This window comes from Lepidochelys kempii, chromosome 6, assembly GCF_965140285.1.
Source record: "Lepidochelys kempii isolate rLepKem1 chromosome 6, rLepKem1.hap1, whole genome shotgun sequence".
In the NCBI taxonomy this organism is placed as follows: domain Eukaryota; kingdom Metazoa; phylum Chordata; order Testudines; family Cheloniidae; genus Lepidochelys; species Lepidochelys kempii.
In genome coordinates, this window is record NC_136385.1 from 102,748,615 (window position 1) to 102,770,689 (window position 22,075).

General features: G+C 36.7%; 1 protein-coding gene and 1 long non-coding RNA gene across 12 annotated transcripts in view; one reads left to right on the plus strand and one right to left on the minus strand.

Annotated features, from left to right (window-relative positions):
- Window positions 1–22,075, plus strand: part of LOC140913305 (uncharacterized) — a 55,493-nt gene that overhangs the window by 1,719 nt on the left and 31,699 nt on the right. For 2 of the 3 annotated variants that reach the window (XR_012159528.1, XR_012159529.2), the window contains exon 2: window positions 12,418–12,578. This is a non-coding gene — a long non-coding RNA (uncharacterized LOC140913305). Of the gene's footprint in view, window positions 1–11,702; window positions 11,815–12,417; window positions 12,579–22,075 lie in introns of all 3 variants that reach the window. The other variant, XR_012159527.1, reaches the window with a different exon arrangement.
- Window positions 17,561–22,075, minus strand: part of RPS6KA5 (ribosomal protein S6 kinase A5) — a 190,694-nt gene continuing 186,179 nt past the window's right edge. For all 9 annotated transcript variants that reach the window (XM_078853373.1, XM_078853372.1, XM_073349430.2 and 6 more), the window contains one exon: window positions 17,561–21,103. In XM_078853373.1, the coding sequence (XP_078709499.1) occupies window positions 20,864–21,103 (240 nt within the window). In that variant the 3' untranslated portion in view covers window positions 17,561–20,863. The remainder of the gene's footprint in view (window positions 21,104–22,075) is intronic.

The following is a 22,075-nucleotide window of genomic DNA, read 5'->3' on the forward strand; positions in this document are numbered from 1 at the left end:
AGAAAAACACCACCACCATGGTCAAGAGTAACCTCCATTTAGTCTCAGCAGAAAAAACAAGGACTGAATGTGCCAGAAACCCCATTCTCTTCCCCCCACAACAAAGCTAAGGCCCATTAACAATACAGTTGGGAGTTTATAATGAGACAAAGCATGATCTAATTGTAATGCACTGAGCACAGGACCTGAAGCCAGGCACTCCAGAACTTTAATCCTTGCTCTGTCAATGAGGCATTGTGTGGCCTTGGGCAAGTTATTTAACTCTTCTGTGGCTCAGGCTACAGCTACACTACAGCCAGGATCAATACTCTGAGTTCGATCCACCGGCGGTAGATTTAGTGGGTCTAGTGAAGACCTGCCAAATTGACAGCAGGTCGTTCTCCACTTGACCCCTGTACTCTACCCCTGACGAGGAGAGTAAGGTAAGGTAAGTTCCCTCCACCCCCGCGGTAACTCAACCTAAGGTACATCGACTCCAGCTATATTATTCACGTAGCTGCAGTTGTATAGTGTAGGTCGACTTACCGCGGTAGTGTAGACATAGCCCCAGTTTTTTTCTCTGTATAAAGGAAGTAATACCTAAGTACTGCATGGGGTTTGTGAGAATTAGTCAACATTTGTCTTTGGAGTTGAAGATGTAAACTGCAATACAGGTGCTATTATTATAGCTGCCACTGCATTTGTTAGAAGACTTGTGGTTAGAAGACTTCAATCTCTGAACTTGTCAAGATCACCAGACTCAGGATTAAATTTATCTAGCAATTAAATTCATCAAAATTTGAGACAATTCTACATTTGCTACATGGCTGCTGTGCTTATGGAAGAACAGCCTTTCCCATTCTCCAAACCCCTTAAATTGTGATTTTCAACCTCTAGAAGAATTGCACAACCATCAGTCTCTCCCTGGGAGCTGTTGTACAATTAGGACTGTTAAATGTGAACATGATAGAGCTACACCCATCACTAGAAAAGGGCTGGATACATGAGGGAATTTCTTTAATATTTTGTCTACAGTGTATGTGTGTCACTAATGCAAATCTCATCTCCAAGCAGATTCATGCACAAGAGAAATAAATTGCAGTGTTTTACCTTTTGAAGGAATTGGGGAAAGTTGACATCTCCACTTTGGAGCAGGGTAGTATGTTAAAAGTGACAACACCATAATAGAGGCTCAAATTAAATGTATACCCCAAATTAAAAAGAATAAGATAATCAAAAAATGCCACCATGACTAAGCAGAGTAAAAGAACCGGTTAAAGACAAAAAGGCATCATTTAAAAATTGGAATTCAAATCCTACTGAGGAAAATGGAAAGGAGCATAAACTCTGGCAAGTGAAGTATAAAAGTATAATTAGGCAGGCCAAAAAAGAATGTGAAGAGCAACTAGCAAAAGACTCAAAAACTGACAGCAACAACATTTTTAAGTACATGAGAAGCAGGAAGCCTGCCATACAATTAATAGGGCTACTGGACGACCAAGGTGCTAAAGGAGCACTCAAGAAAGATGAGGCTATTGCAGAGAAGCAAAATGAATTCTTTGCATCGGTCTTCACTGCAGAGAATGTGAGGGAGATTCCCATGTCTGAGCCATTCCTTTTAGGTGACAAATCTGAGGAACTGTCCCACATTGAGGTGTCAATAGAGGTGGTTTTTGAACAAATAGATAAATAATAGTAAGTCACCAGAACCAGATGGTATTCACCCAAGAGTTCTGAAGGAACTCAAATATGAAATTGCAGAACGACTAAGTGTGGTATGTAACCTATCACTTAAATAAGCTTCTGTTCTAGATGATTGGAGGGTAATTAAGGTGACACCAATTTTTTAGAAACTCTCCAAAGGCAATCCTGGCAAGTACGGGCCAGTAAGCCTAACTTTAGTTCCAGGAAATTGTTTGAAACTATAGTAAAGAACAGAATTATCAGACACTTTGATGAACACAGTTTGTTGGGGAAAAGTCAACACAGCTTTTGTAAAAGGAAGTCATGCCGCACCAATCTGTTTGAATTCTTTGGTGGTGGCAGGAGTGTCAACAAGCATGTGAACAAAAATGATCCAGTGGATATAGTAAACTTGGACTTTCAGAAAGCCTTTGATAAGGTTCCTCATGGGATAAGAGCGAAAGTCCTCCCCTGGATCAGTAACTGATTAAAAGACAGGAAACAAACTGTAGTCAGTTTTTAGAATGGAGAGAAATAAATAGCAGTGTTCCCCAGGGATCTGTACTGGGATCAGCAATGTTTAACATATTTATAAATGGTCTGGGAAAAGGGGTAAACAGTCAAATGGCAAAGTTTGCAGATGATACAAAATTACGCAAGATAGTTAAATCCAAAACAGACTGCAAAGAGCTACAGAGGGATCTCACAAAACTGGGTGACTGGGCAACAAAATGGCAGATTAAATTCAATGTTGATAAACACAAAGTAATGCACATTGGAAAACATCATCCCAACTATACATACAAAATGATGGGGTCTAAATTAGCTGTTACCACACAAGAAAGATTTTTGAGTCATTGTGGCTAGTTCTCTAAAAATATCTGCTCAATGTGCAGCAGGAGTCAAAAAAGCTAGCACTGTTAGGAACCATTAGAAAAGGGGTGGATAATAAGACAGACAATATCATAATGTCACTGTATAAATCAATGGTGATCCTAGGCCTCTGACTGCCAGATGCTGGGACTGGACGATAGGGATGGATCACTTGATAACGGCCTGTTCTGTTAATTCTCTTTGAATTTCTGTCTCTCTCTGCCTCAAGATGCAAAATGAAGTGTGACAGAGAGGCGGAAAGATGGATAAAACACAATCAAAGCATAGAGGAAATGATGGAGTATGACTCTTTTTGGTGTAATGTCAAGAGCCCAGAACTATTTACACTGACCTTAGAATGGTGCATAGCTGGAGATATAATTAGCAGAATAATTAAAATAGGAATCAGGAGTAGAGGGGTAGTAAGAGGGATAATTTTAAACATTTTATTGATCTAGCCACAAAGAAAGTTGAAAATTAACATGTTAACATTCCAAAAGAATTTGTTGTTCATAGGTTTATGAAAATCATTAGGCATTTTCTGACTTTTTTCTAGTAACATTTTATTAGCATTGCTTCACCAAAAACTATTCTTGTCAAGAGAATTGCCATAAAAATATTTACATGACAGATTAGTAAAAATGTATTAGCCCAGCAGAACCCACTTAATGAAGTTAAACTTCTAAAAAAAGGAGTGAAAATACTTCAAAATGCATTGAAACTTTGGAATATTTACTGCATCATAAACAGAATTTCACTATAATTAAAATCACTATAAGTGGATTCCACTGTAGATGACCCATATCCATCAAAAATGTTTGTATCTGGAGCTTATTAGCTTACAAAATATTATTGTAAGGAGGAGGGCTGATCCAGGATATGCTTTGCCATCTGCATGGTCCTATTTGCTTTTTGTTGTTCTTCTGGAAAAAAAATGTATTTGATATCTAGAAGTAACCTATTTAGTATGTTATCACTGAAGTGCATGCTCGCACACTTAGTTCTTCTCTTAACTAGGAAAAAAAGATGTGTTCTTGAGTTAGATAACTCACGGTAAAATTGTAGTGAAGACAAGCCAGTCTGTAGATTTCACATGAGTTAACAGGTCAAGTAAAGACCAGTCTTAGGCCAGGTCTACACTACACTATGAAAAATCCATACCCCTGAACAACGTAGTTATATTGATTTAACCCCCTGTGTAGACAGCACTATATCGACAGGAGAGCTGTATCCCATCAACATAACTGCCACCTCTTGGGGAGGTGGATTAACTGCCAGTGGGAGAAGCTCTCCCATCAATGTAGGAGCATTTTCACTTATGCCCTAGAGTGGCACAGCTGTATTGATGCAGCTGTACCGATGCAGTGTTTTAAGTGTAGACCTACCCTTAGTTAATTTGATTTCATACACTTTTTCTTAATGAAGACAAGGCCATAGTTGAGGGCCCATTGTTTATTTTATTAATGGATGAAAGCAACAATCACATAACAGCTGGACATTAAACAATATTAAATATTACTGATCACTGTCAATGCTGGAAGACTCATCCATCATTAAACTATATACATACACACACAAAAAAAGCTGAGAGAAAATGGCCTTATGCCAAGCCATAAAGGCAAGCAAACTTGGGCTGAGAATTTGAGAAGCAAGTTTTAGATCTGAGGGCTCTCCTCTGAAAATGCCCTGCAAACATGCACCTCATTTTGTTTTGTTTTTTGGAGGATGGTTGAATAGAACAATTAGGATACATATAAGATTATATCTTAACTAAGTGGCGATCAATGAACAGTGTGCTTCTGTGATTTATTTAAGGATGCCAGTGATGCAGAATCATCACTCAACTAACTTGTTATATAACTCGCCCTCCTCCAAAACCTGTGGTCAATATTCAAACCAAAATACTCCCATTGTCCAGTATAATCCTATGAAATAAATAAAATGTGTGTTCGAGTTGCTGTGAATTTAGAACAACAAAAATACAGTGATAATCTGTTTTGGTACCTTAATGAACTTAACAAAACAAACACCTAAGAGAATAAAGTACATTTTCCTCAGTGAACTCCATTAGATTTTTTATTATGGAAAATAAAACTGGTGGTAAAATCTAAATACACCCAAGTTAATATAGACAGTGTTCTCAAATTCTACACAAAAACTTTGCTATTTTAGATTTTTCTATAAAGATGCCAGAAATTCTGACAGTCTGTACTGTACGTTGGAAATTATTAGAAACATTCTCTTTCTAAAGGCCATTTGGATAATAAATAGCTCAAATTGGAACAGGGGCTTTGCAAAACCATGAGAGACTGATGGGTTGATGCTGGGATCTGTTTTCTGGCTACTCAGGCCAGCAGATAGCATACACATTTTAGGTGGTGGGGGAGGCACATAACCTCAACAATGTAGTGTTCTCTCTGTATTCCAGAAACAATGTAAATGAGCTCAAAAGCATGTTTTATCAAGTCAGTTTTTGCTGAAGGCAGCTCACTGATATACAGGGCCTTGAGAGGGCATGCTGCAAACCAGGAAGGTCCCTGCCAAAAGTCTCAAATCCCATTTATGTAAATGGACATTAATACATAATGACAAGTTTACAAATTAGCTCTCTTATTTTAGTTCAGGTACAGCTGACAAGTGTTTCATCTTCAAAGTATATCTTCTTTCTGCAGCTGCAAATTCAAAATACTGATTCTTAAAGTTGCCCCCCCCCCGAGCCCCTTTGTAGTTGCTGTAACATTCTTCACAGAAAAAAATCTGAGGGTAAACATAAAACTAGAGAATGCAACATGAAAGAGCAGCTCTATTTTATGTTCATTTACAATTACTAAAGTGGAGATAAGAATTGGTGAGGTGGTACATCAGTAACGGCTAAACTATTATGCTTTTCCCAGCACAAATCCTGCCCGTAACCAGTTCCTTACCTTCCACTCTATGTCAAATTTCTGCTAATATCTGCCACTTAGTCAAAAATTAGGTACAATCATTTTAAAAGCTGTTTTGTGGCCAGCCAGAACTTCTGAAGTGCTGAATAGCTCCTTTACTGTGAAGGCCCTCATCCCACACTCATTATATGCAGGCAAAAGTCTCACTAAGTCAAAGTAATTTTTCTAGTAAGCATGGTACAGAATGTTGACGTGTGATCCAGGGATGTTCTGGGCACCCTCAACTCCTACTGCAGCCAGTATATTTTCTGTAAACTAAGTAAAGCTGATATAGAAATTACTGAAAGAAACATATGATGCCACAACGCCATTTTTACAGTCAGGTTTTTTAGAGTCAAAATACAGTTTAAAGGAAATTTAGATCATAGTGAGAGTTAGCAGAACAATATAATCAAGACTTTGGCAATGTGCATACTATATTAAAAGAGCCAGACCCTTGAAGATAGTAATGATGAGCACAGTTCAGATAAACCAGAAGTGAAATGAACTGTAATGAAGTACTTCAGAATTCAAGATTTTGTACTTAGACAAGTTTATTTTTTAAAGGTAAAACAAACACATCTGTGAACATACACACAATTATGTAAATGTAAGCCCTTAGTGCTTTTTTAAAGTTAAATTCACAAACAAAACACTTCAAAGAAATCTAAAAAGCAAGACAGCACATTCCTACACAATCGATGTTCAACTCTGTTGTTGCTGTCAAGTTGATACAACTCATTCAGTACTTGCCTAATACAGGAAAAACAAACTTCAAGACTTGGAAAAGAAGGCATGTCTTTACAACTTTTAGACAAGTATCCGTTGATTTCTTACAATTCTCAATAAATAATCCATAGTATAAACCCCCTTGATTTGTATATTTCATCTTTAATGAATGGCTGTAATAAAGCATTTAAGAGAAATTAACATTGCTTAGCATATATACAGCAACAGAAGGAAAACAGACTGACATTTTTCTGTCGTAATAATTCGAAAGGAACCAAAGTTCCACATTACAGAATAAGTTAACACTTTTAAATTCTAGCCCAGCTAGAATTAAACAAGCCCAACAAGGTACTGTTTACTATCATTAACTAAATGTTTGCATATAAACGGTATAATATTACACAAAGGGATAATATTTGAGTAAAAGATATTATAATATATTAAATTTTGTAATGTGACCTAAAAATATCTAAATCCCCTTTGATAATCACTAAAATAATAATTTTTAAAATGGCATCCTGTTAGGTTAGAATATAAAAGAAAGTGAACTTTAATCGTCAAAGTAACTTTTACTCATTCCCCAGAATGTCTTATGTTCTTAAAAAAAATCTTCACAGATCTAGAGAGATAACATACAAATGAAATACAAGTCACACACTAGTAAGTGACCTCACCATAGACTGAGTAAATGGGCTAAACAACTAAAGTCCTTGCAAAAGGAGATAAAGATTTTCTTGAATTTGAACTACAATTAACATTTACAAAAAAATCTTTCCTCCTCTTCAAAATGTAAAATATCTGCTCACAATAGAATCCTCAATCTGTAGGTTCTAGCTCACCAGATACTTCTGCTGCATGACTTACCTTTCCCATACCAATTCTCTGATATGCTTAAAAAATGTGCACCTCTTTTAACAGCTAGCTATAGCTCATGTAAGTAGGAAGCACAGCTCAGATGTTGAGAAAGTAAAACTCATTAGAAATAGGTCCCAATAAATGAAAAATATTATTAGCTCTTTAACGACTGCCAGATAATCCAGTAAATCTCAACTACAGCATATACTCTTTAATATTCTGTTTCAAGTGGGACCTTACCCGCTGTATTCATGTCATTTTTCTTAAACTGGAGAAGCAGACACAAAAGACAATCAGACTGAGATCCTTTTCATAGCCAACCATACCAAATGGGAACAAGACTGTACTAATGCTTAGGCTACAACTATGATCAGTTAATAAAAAGCATACATTAAAAGTCAACCCATAGTTTCGGCCCAATATTTGTCCTACAGTATCTTATGCTTGTCATAATATGGTTGGAAATGCCCTTGAGATTCTAAATATATATATTATATATATAAAAATATAAAATACACCTTCTTCAAGACATTTAGAAAAACCCAAATAGCCATTATTACTAATGGGCCAATAAAAATGTTTCAGATTCTCCTATCTTTGCAGACACTGCTAACTCTATAGCAGTTAAATACTATTCCAGAGCTATAGTCACATCATCAACAGTTTTGCTGCACTATCAAAGAACAAAATAAAAAGAGCCATCTATTTCAACACCAAAAAAACAAGCAAAAGCAGTTTTCTAAATGGAAAAGGTCAGAATTACTAGAGAAAGATATTTTATTTTTAGCTTCTAAAATGAAAGTATAAGAGGTTTTAAACATGACTGTACCCTTTTAAGAAAAAAGATGAACTTACAAAAAATTGTATTCAGAAGCATCAAACCATTTTCTTACCATATAAGCTAATGTATGGTAAATAACATGAGGTAACATGCGATGAACACAAGGCAGTTTATAGTTTTCACATGTTAGCACTAGCAAGGATAAGGTTGGTGTCCAACCTTTTTCAAGGGATCACAATCAATACTTTAACTATTTTCCTAGAATCAGGCAGAGCCAACTAAGCCCCTAACTGTGGGCATCCCACAGCCTGGCAAGGAAGCAGGCAGTGGAGAAACTAGTCAGCCTTTTCTCTCCCCTGCAATACAACAGACTGCCACTGGGGATGCTGCTGAGCAGCTGCAGCAGGGCAAGAACAGCAAGTAGCTGCTCAGAACACTCCTGGTTCATGCCAGAAACTGCTCATGGGGCTGCAGGAGAAATAATGAGGCAGTTACGGAAGGGTGCTCCATATTGCCTCCCCATAGCAACATGGCTGATTCAAGTAGTTCAGTTTAAAAATTGCAGAGCATGGCTCAGTAAATATATTTTCAATTCATAATCAAATACAATATTTCTTCTTTACACAATTGCCCTTGAAAGCCACAATTGAGTACCTTGAAGGCTTCAGGTTGGACACCACTGACACAGCCTATTGTTTCTAAGTTGGAAAGTCGTCCTGTTAATTTTTTACCTCATTTAAGCTAGCACCCAGAAATTCTTTCAGTGGCTTTGTTAATAAAAATATGCATAAAGGGGGAATTTTTATTGTTTTAGAAAAATAACCTGTATTATACAGACTAATATTTTCACACACAGAAAATAAAACCATATGCAACAAACTGGAAGAGAACTTTTATATGACCTAGATATTTAAAATTAAGAGGACTACCTCCATAATGATTATTTTTATTACTTCTTGAGCATTGATAATGTGCTTGGCAATGTACAAGAAAAATACAGAGTCCCTGCCTTAAGGAATTTGCATAATCCAAGTTCCCAACTGCAAGGAGAACAGTAGTATCAAGTTCTATATTTTTAAATATATTACGAAGCAAAGAAATCCAAGCAATGATAATGGCCCTTTACTAGACAGAGATAGTAACATTGTTAATAATGATGCATAAAAGGCCAAAGTGTTACATCAACTATTTCTGTTCTGTAATTGGAAAGAAATAGGATGATGTACTTGTATCATACATACTGATCAAGTAGTTCCCATTCCATTAGTAATTCAGGAGGATGTCGGATAATATCTGGTTTCAGAGTAGCAGCCGTGTTAGTCTGTATTGGCAAAAAGAAAAGGAGTACTTGTGGCACCTTAGAGACCAAATAAATTGGTTAGTCTCTAAGGTGCCACAAGTACTCCTTTTCTAGATAATATCTACTATGAATAAACATTTTTAAATCAGCAGGCCTCAATGACTTGCAACCCAAGACTTCTACAAAGAGATCTCTGGCTTGCAGATGTTAATTTTTAATAAATCTTGGAATACCAAGGAAATTCCAGAAGACAGGAATAGTTCTATTGTGCCAATCTTCAAAAAGAGGAAGCAGGATGACCTGAATAACTATAGGCAGGTTAGCCTGATATCAGTTCTATGCAAAATTAGGGAAAAATTGATTCAACTGATAAAGAATTAAAGGATAGGAATACAATTAATCCCAGTCAAAATGCCTTTATAGAAAATAGATCTTCTCAAACTAGCCTGATTTATTTTTTGGTGAGATTAGAAGGTTGATTGACAAAAATAACTGCATAGATGTAGTATATTTAGACTTTTGTAAGGCATTTGACTTAATACTGCATGGCATTCTTATTAAAAATAGAACTATACAATATCAATAAACAACACATTAACTGGATTAAGAACAGGCTAATTAACAGATCTCAAAAAGTAGTTTTTAATTGGGAATCCTCATTGAATGCGGCTGTTTTTAGTGCAGTTCCACAAGCATTGATGCTAGGCCTGACGCTATTCAACATTTTCATCAGTGATCTGGAAATATAAAATCACTACTAACAAAATCTCCAGAATTCACAAAGATGTGTGGAATGGTAAATAATGATGAGTACAGGGCACTCGTACAGAGCGATCTGGATCACTGGATAATTTAGACCCATTCAAACTAAATACATTTTAATATAACCAAATGCAAAATTATACATTTAGAACAGTGGTACTCAGACTGAGGCTTACGAGCCGCAAGTGGTTCTTTAATGTGTCTTCTGTGGCTCTTTGCAACATATGATACTAATGCTGTGTCTAAACTGCCACTTTCAGTGCTAAAACTTTAGTCATTCAGAGGTGTGAAAAAACACCCCCAGAGCGACAAAAGTTTTAGCGCTGAAAAACACCAGTATTTGCAGCGCTTTATCGCCAGGAGCTCACTCCCGGCATTAAAGCTACCACTCCTCATTTGGGGTGGTTTTTTTTTTTTAATCGCTGGGAGAGCTCTCCTGCAGTGATAAAGCGTGATTACACTGCCCATGTCACAGCGCTGCCATGGCCGCACTGTAACGTGGGCAATGTAGACATACCCTAAAACAGTGTGTGATTTAATTATTAACCAAATCAGAATGCTTTTACTGTGTTATTAACCAATTGTAGTTGATAAAATAATAATACTTGGTCAGTTATTCTGCTCTGAGAATAACATATATAACATAACACTGAATGCATCCAATGAAATGAGCTGTAGCTCACAAAAGTTTATGCTCAAATAAATTTGTTAGTCTCTAAGGTGCCACAAGTACTCCTTTTCTTTTTGTGAATACAGACTAACACGGCTGCTACTCTGAAACATATATAACATATAAGTACCATGTAGCTTAGATATATATGTTATTCTCACAACAAAATGACTGACAAAATGTTGTACAAATCTACACTAGTTACTCTGGTGATTCAACAGTAGACTTACACCATATAATTTTAAATGCATTCTATTTTTAAATATAGTTAAACATTTTTCAATTGAATGTATCAAAATATTGAAAAGATTTGTAATATTCAAAGTATTTATGAAAATTACTATTTAATTGTCTTCTTAAATTTTAAACTATTAATTCAGGAAAACGGAAAAGCAAGATGCTCTTTGAAATATGTTAATATTACTTGCTGTTATAAAAAAGTTTTGTAATACCATCTGGAAACTTTAAGGTCTAATTAATGCAAAGAATTACATCCTTCATTTTTCTACATGATTTCATTTTAATTACAAAACTGTAAATCTATTACATTTCTCAATATTGCTCTGAAAATATTCTAAAATGATAGAAAGTGAAAAATATTTAGGATCCTGAAATTAAGTCTGTTTAACATCACCTAAAACAGTGACAATCTGTCAAAAACCCTCAACAAAAACCATTTATAAATGAGAAGGAAAAAAAAACAGTATTACAGAAAAAAAGGACCAAAACTTTTGAATAATTGTTGCAACAAATCTATCACATATGTAATACCAAAACAAAAATCAAATGAAAAAAGACTGAACAGCTTTACAGCTTGTTAAAATGGCAAACATGGAGTAAGGCAAAACATTTTTTAAACAGTTTGAGAAAATAATATGGACTTTAAAAAGAAATTTTCTCTGAGATTCCAGGAGTCCAAAATAGATAGGCATTTCTTTCAAATAGGATATTTTATTAAATCATGTCTGTATTATTCTAAACAAAAATCTGACTACTATGTTCCTCCTTGTGTAATCAGACACACCCGATCTAAAAACTCTGTTTCTTAACGATCCTGTAGGTGCAACATTGTTCCTGGTGTACAGTACTGTACTTACCCTTATCTGTCCTAGCCTTACATAGGAATCCATTTGTTTAACATTCTAGGGCCCATCGTGATACTGGACAACTACGTTTTTCTAAGGGATAAGGTGTATACATATGACTGTATAACCAATCCATCACACACAGACCTAATAGTTGCATGTCTGTTTATGGGGTAAGAAACCTGTTGCCTTTATTTTCAAAATCTAGAATACAACTTTTACCACCCAAATTTCAAGCTGTTTTTGTATTAAGTATAAAAGAAAATTGTATACGGTAAATAACTGAATTTGGAGCTACCAGTTCAGACAGTGAGGGTATGTCTACACTGCAGCTGGGATTGTGCCTTACAGCCCAGGTAGTCATGCGCTAGCTCTGCTTGAACTGGCATGCTAATAATATGTGGACGACGCAACATGAGTTAGCCACCCAAGTACAGGTCAAGTGGATTGGGCAGTCTTGTACTTAGGCACCTAGCCTGTGCTGAAACTTCCATACTGTTATTTTAGCGCTGTAGCTTGGGCACGCTCTCAGCTGAAGTGTAGAACTACCCTGAGTTTCCTACAGAGCTAGAATCCAAAGGCAGAGCTGCAGGAATGCTGAACATTTAGGAAGGAGCCCCTCTACTTTCACATCAGGTTTCCTTTCCATGAGTTTATATGCATAGAACCCCCCCCAGCCAATATGTCCCTTTAACAGCTTACTGACATCTCTGTAAAGTCACGTGTACAGGTAAGGTGGTTTAGAATTGGTTATAAAAACACTTATTTTACTTTAGGGAAAGGAGACTTCAGAAACAAAGAATGCATTTATTGGCAACCCACTGTGAAAAAAGGAAGCTCTGTCTGTGACGCTGTATGGAATATGGGTGAACATTTATAATATTATGGATACCAGTATTACAAAACTGCCATGAATCTTAGAAGATATGCATGTAAGGTATCAGTGGAAAAGTTTCCTTTTCTTTTAGTGGAAAAGTTATGATTTGCTAAGTATGATCATCTTATTTATATGTATGTATCATCTTTGAATCCTGAGTTATAAATATGTGTGATATAGCTGAAGGGGAACTGAAGCTTAGAATATTCTAAACACCCCAAATTTCTTGGCAAAAATGAAAGATGACTTTCCATTAAGAAGTATAATACACTGTACCTCTGCATCCAGTCTGCATTTTAATCTGTGATTTTTTTTGAGTGGTTCCTTTGCCTTTGCGGGAGATGGGGAGAGAAAAGCTGTTTTTCCATCTTTATCTCAGACACATAGGCGACAACTCCATGGGTGCTCTGGCAGCCAAACTCCCCTCCCTGCCCCTCCTACCCCACCTCACCTCCGCTCTGCCTCTACCTCCTCCCCTGAGCATGCTGTGTCCCCGCTCCTCTGCCTACCTCCCAGCACTTGCTGCCACCAAACAGCTGTTTGGCGGCATAGCAAGCTCCGGGAGGGAGGAGGGAGGAGCGGGAACATGGCACACTCAGGAGAGGAGGCGGGGAAGAGGCAGAACCGGGGCAGGGATTTGGGGAAGGAGTCAGAATGGGGCAGGGAGGGAGCGGAGTTGGGGTTGGGACTTTGGGGAAGGAGTTGAAAAGGGGGCATGGAAGGGATGGGAGGGGCATGGAGTCAGGATGGGACCGGGGGCAGAGGTGGGGGGGGGGTCAAGCACCCACTGGCATGAGCAGAAGTCAGCGCCTATGCTCAGACATATTTCAAAAAGAAGTCAATGGATTTCAATAAGAATTTTGTGGGTGCAGCTATTAACAGGATTGGTCCCTTAGCTTTATAAAAAAATCCACAGTATTTATCCTCTCTACCTTTGCTCATTTTTAAACTCCACCTTACTTCCAAATAAACATCAGATTCCAAAATCTTTCCAAACTAAGCCCTAATTTAAATTATTTTCCTAGTTACAATTAAGGCAACCAACACACATTAGCTTTTTTTTTAATTGATACTTTTAGTCTGGTTAATTTTTAAGTCAATTGCTCTCTTTCATTCTTAATGTCAATATTTTACACAAAGATGACTTTTACTACTGAAGAGACTACTAACAGGGAAAAACTCAGGAGGCATAAATTCTGGTTCTATTTCTGTCTCTACCACCCTGTTGCCTTTGGCAAGTCACAGCCTTCCTGTGCTTCAGTCCCTTTATAAAATGGGCCTAATTCTAGAGTTGTTTAAAATTTGTGTGGTAAATTCTCCTAGTGAAAAATATGGAAAATGTCAATTCTGATTAATATTATCAGTTTCCCTGCAGAAAATTTCAAAATGAAAATTGTTTCAAATGGACATTTTGAAAAGAAAGTAAAATTTTCATTTAATTTAGACTTAAATTATAATTTTATTTTGCTTTAAAAACCATAAACAAAATATTTTAATTCAAATTAACATTAACATTGACACAAATTTTCATTTTCAATTAAAAAGTTGCTTAATTTAAAAACTGAAATAAAAATTTAAGTCTAAACAATATGAACATTTTCATTTCTAATCTGTTCAAAACTACATGTGCAAAAACTAAAAAGTAATTTTACTGCAATTTTAAACACAGATTTTTTGCTTAAAATTTCTTGCAGGAAAAGTTTTTGTTTTCCAACCAGCCCTACTTAATATTATCTATTTTTGTAAAGGACTTTGGAATGTCTGGTTCAAACAAGTTGTGTGTGTGTGTATGTGTATGTGTGTGTATTATAATTAAGGCTACAATTTTGTCACAGAGGTTGTGGAAGTCACAGAATCCGTGACTTCCAAAGATCTCCGTGACTTCAGCCCAGGTGGCTGGGAACTGCAAGGTCCCGCCAACTCCTGCAGTGGCAGGCAGCTCTGAGGTACCCCACCACCACCTGAGGCAGCGGGCCTCCAAGCTCCAAGCCACCATGGGCAGTGGGGGTATCCTACAGCTCCTGGACACCACGGGGGGAGGGCAGGGGGACCCCTGCAGCTCCCTGGCCACCACAGGAGAAGCAGGGAGACCCCCCGCAGAGCCCTGCCATGGCAGTGGGGCAGGAGGAGCCCTGCAGCACCCCATGCAGAGGGACCCCCACAGCTCCCTGTCACTGTGGGGGGCACGGGAAAACCCACAGACCCTGGCCGCCGCGGGAGAGCAGAGGGACCAAGGCAGCCCCTGGCTGCCGTGGAAGGGTAGGGGGATCCTTGAAGCTCTGAGCCCCAGCAGGCAGTGGGGACCCTGGACTTTCAGCCAGCCTGCAGCTGCCCAGCCCCTTCCCATTTTATCATTGATATTTTTAGTAAAAGTCAGGGACAGGTCATGGGCAATAACAAAAAAATCATGGAAGACACCTGTCCCTGACTTTTACTAAAAATATCCATGACAAAATCTTAGCCTTAATTATAGTATTAGTATTATTTAAAAGGCAACGTATGTTACTTTCTTGGAATAGCAAAGAGCATGTATTTTTTCCTCTTGATTTCTTAAAAAGCCTCAAACTTGCAGACACACAAATTACTCATAAACATGTTTCCAGGATAGGGGTGTAGAATTATATATTTTTATCCAATTCTTATCAGCTTCACTCTATATTACATGTAAAGTGTACATATCTACAGCATTTGCAATACCCTTTGAAAAAGGGGACACTAGAGTGAAGAATTACATTAGATCATGAATTTAACTACATGACCAAATGTTACACACACACACACACTTTTTTTTTTAAGAAGAATTATACAAACAACTAAAATAAGCATATTTATAGGGGTGCTATAAAAAGGAATAAAGCTAATATAGCAGACCACAATAAACCCCCCAAAACAAAAAAATAATGTATCTGACTTTACAGTACATTTGGTTAAAATATACAAAACATATATAATGCAAACTGAAGATATTTCTTACAGGTTGACAGAGACTGAAAGATCAAGGCACTTTGGTCTCTGGAACGGTAGCAGCCACACTATTTCCAGTTTCCTCTGCCTAGAAGATTCAAACATCAAGATTCCTCAGAAGGAAGGGAGTAAATACAGTGGTGGTCACAGTAAAAGACAGTGAGGGACATGCATGTGTTATGTGTAGTGGGATCCAGGGGGGCATGCAAAGAAAAGATATGAACCATGATCAGGAAGACTGAGCCAAAGCCTCCGGTATGATTAGGGCCCTACCAAATTCACAGTCATGAAAAACGTGTCACGGATCATGAAATCTGGTCTCCTCCCGTGAAATCTGGTCTCCTCCCGTGAAATCTGGTCTTTGAGTGCTTTTACCTTATACTGTATGAATTTCATGGGAGAGACCTGCGTTTCTCAAATTAGGGGTCCTGACCCAAAAGGGAGCTGCAGGGGGGTTGCAAGGTTATTTTAGGTGGGTGGCGGTATTGCCACCCTTACTTCTGTGCTGCCTTCAGAGCTGGGCAGCCAGAGAGAAGCAGCTGTGGGCCATGTGCCCAGCTCTAAAGGCAGTGCCACGCCAGCAGCTGTGCAGAAGGAAGGGTGGCAATACCATACCATGTCACCCTTCCTTCTGCGCCGCTGCCTTCAGAGTTGGGAGACCGGAGAATGGTGGCTGCTGACTGAGGGTCCAGTTCTTCAGGCAACAGCGCAGAAATAAGGGTGGCAATACCGTACCATCCTTTGCCATCCTTACTTCTGCGCTGCTGCTGGCAGTGGCGCTGCCTTCAGAGCTGGGATACCGGCCAGCAGCCGCTGCTCTCCAGCTGCCCAGCTCTGAAGGTAGCACCGCTGCCAGCAGCAGCATAGAAGTAAGGGTAGCACTATCGCAATTCCCCCGACAATAATCTTGCAACCCCCCACAACTCCTTTTTGGGTCAGGACCCCTACAATTACAACACCGTGAAATTTTAGATTTAAATAGCTGAGATCATGAAATATATGATTTTTTAAATCCAATGACCATGAAATTGACCAAAATGGACTGCGAATCTGATAGTGCCCTAAGTATGATGCTTAAGGCATAATACCACAACAAAAAATTATAACTGAAAACCAAATAACTATTAAAATATATATATACACACACTTCTGGTTAAAAATTGAGAATGATACTTATATAGTAACAATTCCTTACAATACTGATAAAACACATACATGACAATTGTGTGAATCTATTCCTTTAAGTATATTCTGGAAGAAGTAGCAGGGGAATGTGGCTGTGCTGGTATAAATTATTTTGTTTAGAAGGGCAGCGAAAACAGGAGCATCAGTATTATCAATCTGGAAGATGGTAAATGTCAGCCATCTTGATGGTATACTGTATTTTTATGACAGGTTTCAGAGTAGCGGCCGTGTTAGTCTGTATCTGCAAAAAGAAAAGGAGTACTTGTGAATCCTTAGAGACTAACAAATTTATTTGAGCATAAGCTTTTGTGAGCTACAGCTCACTTCATCGGATGTGATGAAGTGAGCTATAGCTCACGAAAGCTTATGCTCAAATTTGTTAGTCTCTTGGGTGCCACAAGTACTCCTTTTCTTTTTTTGTATTTTTATGTTCTTCTGAAGAACAGTAACAATTATCCATTGTAGTAAAATTCTTCTTTTATAATACTGTACATCTGAGATAAGTGTACTAAGTACTTTGTCTGACCTTGTACAAAGAAACAATCCTCTAAATTAAGGACTGATTGCTCTTCGTGTGAGAAGAAGGAATTTCACTTATTCTGAGAAGTAGAAAGTCAAGTAGAACTCTGGTTTTGTACTTTTCCTGCTCCAAGCCTTCTGCTTTTTTCACATCTACCCCTAAATTGTTACCATTTTTATTTTTAAAAACAGTAAATTCTCAGAACAAATAAATAGTTTATTTGTACAACTGAATATTTTGATGATTTTTTAAATAAGTTGATATAAATAAAAGTAAATAGTTACTCAGATCTATACTGTTAAAGAATTGGGTTATCAAGAAACAAATCTACTGCTCTTCCTAGTACTGTTGACTGCACCAAATAATCTGGAAGGAATGGAGAGATATAAATTAAAGTTAAATTAGAATCTCTCAATAATAAATGGCATATTTCCTCTTAGTAAATGTGGCTGAATTTAGTATTTTATGTTAAATAGGGAGAAATCTAGAAGTATACATACAATTAGAGATATATAGGGCTTGATTCCACCTTGTGCAGCAGTTTAAAAGTACTTTACACTAACTATAAATGTAATTTAGACCCACTTAGTGCCCTTTTACCCTAATAGAGTAGTGTACAGTAGTCTTAGCATAAATGAGAATCTAGTCCTAACATTATAGCGTGGCAAAATTTTACACCCATTTTGCACAGGCATAAATGACTGCACAAGGCAAAGGGCAATGAAGAATCAAGTCCATGGTATTTATATGTGACTGAGTATTGTTCGTCCTCATATTAAAAATTAAATAGGTGATACGCAAAACACTATACCAGTATAGTACAAAAGAAAAAGTAGACTTTTTATCCAAATATCCTTGTATAAAAGAAAATCTCTTTTATGCAAGAGATGTGTATCCATTACTGTGAGCTGTAATAATTCCAGAGTCCCAATATAGTCTAAAAATGGCATAATGAAGTATTTCATAAATGCCTGTGTGATAAAACAATGCAAATACAACTGCACTTTCCTCAGAATGAAATGATCACTCTTTTAGTCAATTTTAGTAATTCTCCATAAAGTTATTCTAATATAAAAAGTCATTTGTTCAAGTTTCCCAAGCAAGGGAACAAATTTTATTATCCCCCTCATTTTAAAAAGTTAAATTCAGCAGGATCATTTAATTCCCATTTTTTTTTTTTTGCATTTAGAAACCTTTTAGTTTTTGTTTAAAAAGTACTTGAAAAATGGTACAGCAAAAATATCTCAAAGTGCAGTTTACTGAACATTACAAACAGTCTGCATTGCAATTTGTTAGTGCTGTTTGCATAATAAGTGTTAATTGTTGCTATGGTTTCTTTGTATTTACTGTAGGTTTACTGGGGGGAGGGAATGTATTTGTTTACAAATGAGTTGTATTTATTACTGAGATTACTCCCAAGAGAATATTCAGAAAACAAATCTGAATATTATATTAATATTAGTTTAAAATCTTAACCCCAGCCACTTTAAATTGTTTGTTACCAGCATATATACTGATTTTTAAGATTAGATATACTAATTCTACATAAACAGTGCAAATGTCTCAATATTCGCATCAACCTAAAATTAATGCTGCAATTACTACTGACAGCCATGTCAAGAAAGTAGTAAATAAAGTAATTCACATTAGTAATTCTCAAATCCTCAAAATGCTGTCATTAGTAATATTAAAGCAACACAGAACAAATGTTGGGTTTCAAAACCTCTTGGTTTTGTCAAACACAATCCTTGTAAACATGGCTGCATAAGATTTCTCAACACTGTTATCTGAAGTAATTAAATAAATAAAAGCATTGACAAACAATTCCTATAAGCTTTTTGCATAGGGTTTGGATTAAGTTTACTTTAAAATGCAGCAAGCTGTTAATAAAATCTGTTAGTCAAGTAGGTTCCAATCCTGCTAACAATTACACATGTACTTTACACCAGTAGTCTCATTGACTTTAATGGGATGACTCACATGTGTAACTGTTTACATAATTGGGGTCTTATTTAGCACTTAAAGCTGTCCCTAGTCATTCAGAAGGTGAGCAGTAGAAATGCTCTGCATAAGTTTACAAAATATGCTATTCAATTTAAAAGTATATCAATGGAAATGTTTCAGTAAAAGTCACATATTTATGATTCCAAACAGGTTATGTACATAATATACTACCACAGCAGGAAATACCTCACTGTAGTACAACAGTGTACAGTTGTGAAACACAGTGTTTAGTATAATTTCCCTTTAGTTTTCCCAGTGCATAAGTGGTTTACAACTACACTATACAACATGCCCAAGTCTAATTATTTATTATGTACAAGATAGAAGCAAGATGTGAGGAAGAAGGAATGAAAAAAAAATGGCAAAGATACAGGGATTCATTCCTGCCAGGTGCTGAGCAGTCCTCCAAAGGTGCGAAGAGCCCACAACTCCCACTGAAATCAGTAAGACTTAAAGACAGTCAGCATCTCAGAGTAGCATGCAGCACCTTGTGGGATCCCAAATAAACTCCATGAGAGAACATCAAAATCATTCAGATGTTTTATAAAGCGCAAACAAGAAAAATATAATTGAATATTTTATGATCAGTATTAAGCTAACTGCCATGTTTGTGCAATGCAAAATTAAAAACATAGGTTGGCATGCATTCAATATGGATCCCATGATAACAAAGATGGAATTTGGAGTTTCTGCATCTTTTAGAAAAAACATTAATCTTTGTATCTTAAAGTTATCCTATAAATATAAAAGATAAACAAATACATTATAGCTGTTCCTTGAAATAGACATTTGAACACATGACCATTTTTTAAAAAGTGTTCAGTACTAAATTTCAACTCCTTTCTCTGGTATATCATTGGGTTTTGGAGTTTGAAAAGTTTTTTAAAAATTTATATTTTCTAGAAATACAAATAAACAATAGCATTACAGTGCAAAGCAATCTCATCTTGCCAGCCATGTATTATCTCGATGCAAAAGGATCTAAGACTGTTATATTCTGAGTAGCATAAAACCAAATTTAAGGATTACATTTGTAAAACAGCATAATGGTACTCCTTTTATGTTCAGTTCTGTTCTTAAATTCCAAAACAAGGTCCAGATTCCGGCCCATCCTATGCACCAACACAAGGGAGTTAGAAGTGACGTAAGATGGCCTCTTGCTTTAGTGCACTGTACCGCCATTACTTGTGTGCAGAGGGAACCAGAGCTGGTATGACCCTCCTTATGCAGATGGGCAGGAGAAGTCTTGACTCTGCTCCCCACAACATGCCTCGTGGCAAAGCGTTTCAGGGAGTACATATTGCCTTTTACAGTATATTCCCTCCCTGGAGCAGTGGGGAAACTGAAAGTAGATTATGCCTCTCAGTCACACTCTTCCTCCAGGGATAGAACAACAATGTAATTACCCTTTACTCAGGACTAGACTGCACACCAATCCAGCCCTAAGCGAGTTCAATGTTGGTTGTATTCACAATATTATACCACATCCAGTGATTCTGAACTAGGACTAAAACCAAATGTCTTGAAACAAAAAGCTAAAAAGGCAGAACTGAAACAAGTTGTTCAAAGCAATGAACATATATATCCCGGTAATCCCTCTGTTCCAAGGAGGAACAGCTATTACCAGGCATATCACCTCTTAATTGTTCAAGAGAGGATATTTCTCTGATTTTCAGTCAGAGAACTGGAAGATGGTTTCTGGGTTATTGCTGTCTGCAGGATTTGTTGGCTGCAGGGTTTTTGTTGGTGTAGTTTTACCATGAGAATGAGAGGAGGAAGAATGTGAACTTTCACTGGAACTGCTACGTGTCTCTGTGCTTGTACTAGTCTTTTTCATCTTCCTTCTTTTAGCAAGAGGTGCCTTGTCAACATTCTGGAGGCAAAATCCTTCTCTTTTGTACTTGTTAAAGGCCTGTTTCAAAATAAAAAGGCAATTTATGCATTTATAAAAGGTTTAAGAAATGTTAGAACATGCGTAATAAGGTATGAGTTCTATGTTTTATTATTTCTCAAGAGTCATGTCTATACATTCTTCATGCAGTTTATGACAGTTTTACAACCCTTTAAACTAGCGCTGTCAAGCACTTAAAAATGTTAATCATGCGAGTAATCGCACTGTTAAACAGTAATAGAATACCATTTATTTAAATATTCTTGGATGTTTTCTACATTTGCAAATACATTGATTTCAATTAAAACACAGAATACAAAGTGTACGGTTCTCACTTTATATCTATTTTTATTATAAATATTTGCACTGTAAAAAACAAAAGAAACAGTATTTTTCAATTCCCCACATAGTCCATGTTTTAAAATTATTTTACTAAGCCATAAATATAGTCAAGATTACATTTCAGTATTTTATATTTACTTAAATTACAATTTTAGTTTTAAACATTTCAGGGTTATTTTTTTTTCTTCAAAACTGAGATCTCTGCAATTGCTAAATAAAGAAAAACTGTTTACCCCACTTCTTCTTCTTGGACAACACAGTCCCTGTTTGTAATGAAGCCATAAAATGCAATGTGTTTGAGCATAAACTGCAGTTTAACATATTATGTTTTAGATTATTCTTCATATATAAAGTTTTGAAAAAATCAATATTACATTTTCCTCTTTGCCTTCATTTGTATAACAAACAAATTTTTAGTGAATTAATGCTGGTAACCAAAAATGTCCATTAAGGCAATTAAGGTATTTCCACAGACCATTCCAAATCGTAATATATTTTAGATGCTTTAGCTCAAATTTTTGTAGCAATAGTTTACTTTCTTCCTTTCTTTCCTAATCACAAGAAGGGCAATTAAACTGAAAGTCAAGCAAGTGCTAAGTGTAACCAGAATGTTACATGCATCTTACAAAGCTTTGTTTAAGGACCTTCTCT